The sequence below is a fragment of the Protomyctophum parallelum genome (genome assembly GCF_964188405.1).
Source record: "Protomyctophum parallelum genome assembly, chromosome: 6".
Taxonomy (NCBI): Eukaryota; Metazoa; Chordata; class Actinopteri; order Myctophiformes; family Myctophidae; genus Protomyctophum; species Protomyctophum parallelum.
The window spans coordinates 37,647,009-37,655,003 of NC_139701.1; the positions used below are offsets into that span (position 1 = coordinate 37,647,009).

At 42.9% G+C, this 7,995-nt stretch overlaps 1 protein-coding gene across 1 annotated transcript in view; it reads left to right on the forward strand.

The window, feature by feature from the left end:
• The window catches only part of hcn2b (hyperpolarization activated cyclic nucleotide-gated potassium channel 2b), a gene marked incomplete at its 3' end in the record, with an annotated part of 46,858 nt that extends 39,828 nt beyond the window's left edge, over nt 1–7,030 (forward strand). Inside the window, exons 7-8 of the mRNA XM_083766576.1 lie at nt 1,079–1,243; nt 6,027–7,030. Of these exons, the coding sequence (XP_083622702.1) occupies nt 1,079–1,243; nt 6,027–7,030 (1,169 nt within the window). The remainder of the gene's footprint in view (nt 1–1,078; nt 1,244–6,026) is intronic.
• Nucleotides 7,031–7,995: the final 965 nt, after the last annotated feature.

The window sequence follows — 7,995 nt, forward strand, 5'->3', positions numbered from 1 at the left end:
GGGAAGGGGGGGACAAGTGAATGTAATGAAGCATAGCTGTATATCTTAGAATATGAATGAATGTGCTCCCCTCACCCAGCTGTCTAGGTGAGGGGAGCAGCTACAGTATGTGTGCTGGAGGCAAACCTGAGGCGTTACTGTCCACAGGTCATTCTGACTGTATATGCCACAACAATTTATGCATTGAAAGGTTCTATGTTGATGCATAACTCTGTATGTTAATTATGCTCTGCTTCTGGAGGGGTTTATGATCTCAGATACCGTGTCATGCCTGTGCAGGTTATCTGTAGTATCAGAGGAGCAGTCACACCACTAAACTGAATGCAATATCATTGCAATACATGGTAAATGGTTCATCTTGAACCAAAGTGTCTAACTGAACTGTTTTACATTGAAACGGTGGGACTAATCTGTCAGGTTTGCATATCTGCACAGCTAGATTCATTATTATATTGTTTATAGCAAACAAACTCCTATACATGTTCTGAAATGTATTCTTGTATTTCATTTTACATTTTCTCTAGTCTGCAAGCTGTTTTTCAGTTGATGATTTGTAAATGATCCTGTATATCATGCTGTCTATTTTGTACTACTTGCGGTTTGTCAGGGATTGTATACTGTATACTGTAATCCTATAATGTGTATAATGTTGGAGTGCAGTGTAATGGAGCAGGGCTCATGCAATATAAGAACACAGTGGTGCAAAGCAAAACAAAAACAGACTTCCATTTCATAATGAAAACTAGCATAATAAAGAGTATAAAAAGCATGACTTGCAAGACTACAGGCAACGTTGACCAATTCTGTTGACCAATATTGTCGTACAGTCTCCCCCCTTTCTCTACTTTCTGCATTGCAGCTTAACTATATGTGTATTGTTATAATGACACACACACACACACACACACACACACACACACACACACACACACACACACACACACACACACACACACACACACACACACACACACACACACACACCCACACACACACACACACATACACACACACACACCCGGCTGTAACATATAATAAATTGTTACATTTATCTTTCTGCATGTCTTTCCGTTTCCAGAGATCTGTCTGTTGACCCGAGGCAGAAGGACGGCCAGTGTGCGATCGGACACCTACTGTCGTCTCTACTCTCTGTCTGTGGACAACTTCAACGAGGTGCTGGAGGAGTACCCCATGATGAGGAGGGCCTTCGAGACCGTCGCCATCGACCGCTTGGACAGGATAGGTAAGACCACAGTTCATTCACTAGAACTTTGATAGTGAACAGTACTGCAATATCAACCAGTGGTCTTTGAGAGGGTTCCAGGTGGTCCCCATAAAGGATGGAGAGTTGGTAACCAAAGGACTTTAACTCTTGTGTAAGAGTGTTTACGCTCTCAAGAGTTAAATAATTAAACATCTGCATTGCTTAATTTACAAGTTAGAGAATGTTCTCTACACAATTAGAGAATGTAGAATTGTTATTATCTCTCCTATGGTACCACATCAATACAGCATGGAATTGTGGACAAAATGTCATCCAACAATAACAAAATGGTCTGAGAGGTTAAATCTCATCAAATGGTGGTTCATGGCTCAAATGCTGAATAAATAATGGACCTTGATATGAAAATGGTTGAAAACCACTGGTGTACAGAAATGGACTGGGACGGCCCAATTCTCCAATATGGCCGGTGGCTGTTTTAGTTTTTGCGCTTGGCCATGGCCCCAGACTACAGTCTGGGGCCATGACCCCCAGACTACAGTCTGGGGCCATGGCCCCAGACTACAGTCTGGGGCCATGGCCACTGGGCGTTAATGATGATGATTGATCACCTTCTGAGGAAAACGCTGAGTAACTCTCCTGGTGTTGGTTGGACCAATGGATTAATTCGGATTGGTCAGCAGCATGTTCCATCATGGTCCATTCTTGGTCTGGACACACAACAGTGCAAGCGCTCAGGCAGACACGCACACACAGAGTGCTCTGTCTAACAACTTATTTCCTGAGAGTTGCTTACCTGCACCTCATATCATATACAAGACTATGACTCTACGTCAACTGTTTTGTCTTAGCTGCTCAGCCAGTGACTGGTATTCTGCTAACATGCTATACCAGCTTCTCCTCTCCTCTCCTCTCCTTCCATAATCAGTCTTGCCAAATGTTCACGTCTTTGGGTTTGTTTTTCTGTAAAGTTGCTTGTAAATGTTGGTAGTTGCACATTCCCCCCCCCCCCCCCCCCCCGTCTTGCTGTTTAATGTTTCGACCTGAAGCGGTCTTCACCAGGGCTAAAAATGCCCTGATGAAGACCGATTCAGATCGAAACATGTTGGTGTTGTATTAAATAAAGGCTGTTAACTTTGAGTGACCGGATCTCCCATTTCTTATCACTTGTACATCATCTCTTTTCAAATATCCACATGTGTGCTGTATATGTGCTCATGTGGCCTATAGGCACTTATTTTGGGCTTGTTGTCGACCTGGCCGCTTGTTTCTCTTGCAAAGAATCAACACTCCTCTCTAACCTTAACCCAGGTTACAACAACCCAGCTGCTCACATTGTCCTGTCACATGATCACACTTCACATGTTCTGACGCCAGGCCACCTGCCAGCTGTTGCCATAGCAGCCTGGATTCCACCCATGAGCAGGCTTCAGTCACACATCCAGTGGGAAAGTAGAGACCCATTCATACTTCGTCTCTCGGTGTCGTGCGCAGAGAATACCAGATGTACAAGTTGTTCAGCAGATGTTGCTACTGTACATGGCAGCAACAACTAAAACATGGGTTCCCATCCTGGGTTAACTAACTAACTAGCTGGCAGATAATGCAGCTTGATCAAAGAGCACCAATCAATGCCAGGGGAATAGACAGCATAGTCAAACGACAAAGAAAAGTGTGCAAATGATGATTAGCTCACATCCTATTAGCAATGCAATGTTTTTTTCTTTGAAACAAAGAGTGTCATTGACTAATGCACTCTACACTGGTGTATTAAGAGAGATAAAGTAACTGATTAGCAGGCCCTTTACTAATTGTGCACAGTAGGTAAACATCAAATAAATGATTAAAGTAGCATGCAAAACAGACTTTCATGAGGAACAGTTGCAGCAAATAACCCACTGAATAAAGGCAATTTAGTGGGGAACTGGGGATGAATGGCGTCTAATAAGTATTAAGTAACCCACTGAATAAAGGCACTTCATACAGTGGGGATGAATGGCTTCTAATAATATTGTTTGTCACTTGAGGACAGATTTAGCTTGCTATTTTTGTGCATTAGCTAAATTTGGCATGACCTGATAAAGATGCATGCCTTGAAATCCTCGAAAGACTGACAATAGAAAGATTGTAAAATATGGATGGGAGGGTAGGAAAAAAGATTATTTTGTAACCAGCGAAATAATTAGTGCATCATCGTGAGTCTGCAAAAACATATATAAACATATATTTATAATCTTCAAGAGCTTATTTATCATTGACCTAAAATGAAACTGAAATCGCTTTGTAAATATGAAAAGATTGCATAATAGGTCAGGCTTAGTTCTCTATTATTTCACAGGAGAGAGCTGATCATAAAAGCATGCCGAAATGTTATAAGATCAATCCCTCTCTTTTTCTGCCAAGTAAGAATTTAAATAAATTAACCACTAATTAACCCTGTCATTATAGGCAAAAATAAAACAAATCGAATAATCTCTAAAGAAAAATAAATGGCTGCAGTGTGACACATGATGAGCTTGCAGATCTCATATTTCAGAAATGATTTTGAGAATGTTTGTTAAGTGGTTATAACTACTATACATGGCGGCGGGCATGAATTGAAGACGTTTTGGAAGCTGTTAAGATTTGAGTGATGGACTCATGATCTCTGCCGCTGCTGCCATGAGCTCCGTGAAAGAAGCAATTTCAGCTGCAAATTGGTTTCTCCTTCAGCACCAACGCATGCCCTGCACCAACAAGAACACACACACACACACACACACACACACACACACACACACACACACACACACACACACACACACACACACACACACACACACACACAGTCACCCTCCCAGGAAACAGATATCCCATGGCCTGCACAGATGTGACTCTGCAGAATCACTGGCTGCCTATAGTATCTCCACACGTGATCAGCGGAGGAGATGGTCTCTATATAAATGATTCTCTCGTCTTCCCCCTACCCTCTCCCGTTCTCTACCCCACCCCATGCCTGTATACATTGTATGTATATCCTTTCAGTCCCCCCCCCCCCCCCCCCCCCCCGCCAAGTCTCTGTCTTGTCTCATCTCTCTCCATTTTCTTTCCCTTATGCTATTTCTCTCCCTCTCTCTAGGGAATGGGTCATGACAAATAGGTCATTGCATGCATTCATTTAAGATTCAGTGAGGTTAAAGGGATGTCAAACTCAAATACACAGTGGGCCGACATAAAAACATTGGTACAAGTCGAGGGCCGGACTGGCTCAATGTTTATGCAAAACGTATTGAAATGATTGCACAGATTAATCATTAAATGAATTAAGTAAAACCTAAATAAAATCTGTTGCAATATTTCATTTCAAGTGAAAACGTTTTTCAACAGGCAAATGGCAACAAAAAAAATCCTTCAAAAATCAAATAGCCTGTTGATTGACCTCAGAATAATCCATAGTTAGTCATGTAATTCCCTATAATTGATATGAATAACACAATGGCTTTTCTCACGACAATGTCATCCAAGTTGTAATCGATTCTCAGCATTGATTTAATATAATCTTGTATAAGAATGAACGATACAGTAGAGAATAGACTGTTAAAACACATGCATACAGTACATGTGTAGTACACATGTGTACAAAAGAAACCAAGTGGACCCGTTCCATTTAGAGAGCTTGGAGTGCAAAGGGCTTAAATGTGACTTTTATAAATATGATCATTATCATTTTTACTTACTTAATCCATTTAGGCCTGACCTCAAAATAAAAATAAAACGATTTTTCAAAAATAGCAGACCTACAAGCTTGTAGCACACTATGAGCTTGTAGATCTGCTATTTCAATAGCTAAATTATAACATAACGTTTAAAACACCAAAAGGTTGAAAACTGAAAGGCGTAAGAAGCACCATAGGGAGCACCGTATGACAGTGGAAGACAACATTTTAAATATTAAAACAATAATATACATACAATATACTGTAGCTTTATATCAAATTGCAGACACACAGTCAGATAACAGCTACCTGGTAAGAGGATATAGATGGAACATAACTTTGATTATCAAGTTAACTGAGTTCCAGCTATCTCTTATCCTCTTATGTTTCACTGATCTGCATCTCCACCCGGGGAGTCAATTGAGTGGAATTGATGGAGTGTTATTTAACAGCATCGTAAGGCTTTATATAACCATTGGGAGCTTTGTTTGAACGCTGTTCTGAATAAATACTGACTGGGAATTAACTTTGAACTATATTGGCCATCTGCCTGGGATTTGCATGTTGTATGAGCTATGACCAGGTATATTAAAAAAAACAACAGTCAAAGTACACTGACAGTTTATTGAGTATTAAAGGCAGTGTATAAGACAAGTTATATTATTTTCTCCAGCTTTGAAATCAGAAAATGCATTTTCAGGTCAAGAGAGAGAACGAACAGGACAAATATATGAAATATATATGAAATTGGAATTGATGACAAAAAGAAAGGAGCAAACAAAATTAGAACTGGAACACCCACCTGTAAATGTATTTTCTGTTTATTAAAGAGCTGAAGTTTACTAAACCATAGCAATTATCACTCCGAACAGAATGCTTTTACCTTTCAACAAAACACATTTAGTTGTAACGCAAAAATATCTTGACCTATACGTTTAACAGTATAACACAATTACAATTACAATTATAGTCAAAGTGTAACATAAACAACTTAGTGGATGACTAGTGGAAGTCAATACACAGTGTTCCAAAGTACACAGTATCCCACACAGGCAACAGATAAACACCTGTCATTTAATAGAACATCCCTCCGTCTTTGTTCTCTACAGGCAAGAAGAACTCCATCCTGATGCACAAGGTGCAGCATGACCTCAACTCGGGCATCTGCAACAACAGGGAGAACGAGATGATCCAGGAGATCGTGAAATACGACCGCGAGATGGTCCAGCAGGTGGACGTCCCGCGGCAGCGCTCCATGTCCATGTCCATTGCCCCCTCCTCGGCGCATCCGGGGGGAATGTTTGCTTCTCCGGGGTCTTCCTCCCAGACCCACAGCTCAGCGATCGCCACCCTGCAGCAGGCCGTGGCAATGAACTTCTGCACCCCGATGACGGCGCCCTCGGTGGGGCCCGGGAAACTGCAGTCACCCAGGATGCCGAGACGCTTCCAGATTATGCCAAATGTATCCAGCCCGGTCCCGGCCTCTCCGCTCCCATCCCAGCAGCCCCTGCAGCCTCAGCTCCACGGTGCTGCTGTGGCTGCCTTTGCTTCCGTCCTGTCCAGTCCCCCGGTCCACAGCCCACGGGCAGTGGGAGGACGGTCCTTCCGGTATGGATCCAGTGCTCTCGGGACCTCCCAGCTATCTTTAGCACATCAACATTTTGGTAGCCCTGCATACAGGCCCAGCACACATAAAAGCAGCACCCATTCTTTAAACATGGCCAGTCTGAGCCAGGACGCCAGGGCGTTGTCGGCTTCTCAGCCCTCGTTGCCCCACGACGGGGCCTGGCCAGTGGTCCCCAGTCCGCCCCAGTCCACCAGAATCTCCTCCGCCTCTATTGGACCCCCTCAGATCCCGCCAGGCCCCCCAGGGGGCTTCTGGGGTGCTATAATACCACACAGGGTGATGTTGCCCCACCAGATGTCTGTGGGAGCCTTTCCGGTGGCATCTCTGCCGAGTTGTGTGCAGGGGTCGGGGGCCGGCACGGGGCTCGCCGTGCAGGGGGCCACGGGGACAGCTCTGGTCGACTCGGAATCAGGACGGAACTCCATTGTCAGCATGCCTGAAACAGACCACATCAAAATCAGATCCAGGCTTTCTTCAAACTTGTGACCCTAATTCACCTCTTTTTATAAGAGGGAGTCAAGCAAAGGGGATATCCGTTTTGGCTGGAGGCACTTTTGTGAGGTTTGCTTTTCCCTCCTACAGTTCGTACAGTAGACCCCTTAATCCACAGCAGGCTGACGCTGGCTAGATGAATGTATGAACACTGTGTGAGTGGTATAGCAAGGAGAAAGTAAGGCTGAGACTGTGTTGTGATGATTGTGGGGATTCCACTGGGATGTTTCTACTCTAGTAGCAGACGTACTGACAGTAGTAAAATAGCATCTACCCACATCTGCCTCCTTTATTTACTGCATTACACTGGTACCATAGGCATAATACCAACAGCATATGAGCAGCTATATCTGTGTTTAGCACTTATCACCCTCATCTGCTAATCTGAACAATGCACACCTGGCGTAGGATGGGACTAAAAGAAAACCAGGGACCCACTTCAGATGACAAATGAAGTTGGCACTACTTGGATATCATATCTACCACCTTTTTGTCAAAACAGTGTAAAATAACATCAGTGCAAACTGCAAAGTAATAATCCATCTGTTTCTTGGCCCACTGTTTCAAATCACTTGCCTATCGTCAAATCAATGCATAAAAAAAAACTAAAACGAGAAATGCTGTGTTTTGTTTCTCTTTCCTTGTTTCTTGAAGGAACCTGTTTGAAACTTCTGTCTTTGTGACTCAGAGGCCTGTGCATAGCTCTAAAATGCATCTTCTAATTACATCGTTGGCAGAGATTTGTTGTTAATGCAACTACAAACGTTCTCTTCAAGTTTGCTTGAGATGTAGGCCTACTGTAGGTCATAAAATTGAACTCCAAACCTAGCAGTCAGACATATTTATGTAATCATTTTCAGAATCAAGATAAATTAGTTGTTTTTACATTGCTTGTCTTGACTCGAGTCTTGAGTGATTCACCTTGAGAGTTGTGAGATCAGATGGCACAACATCGACGG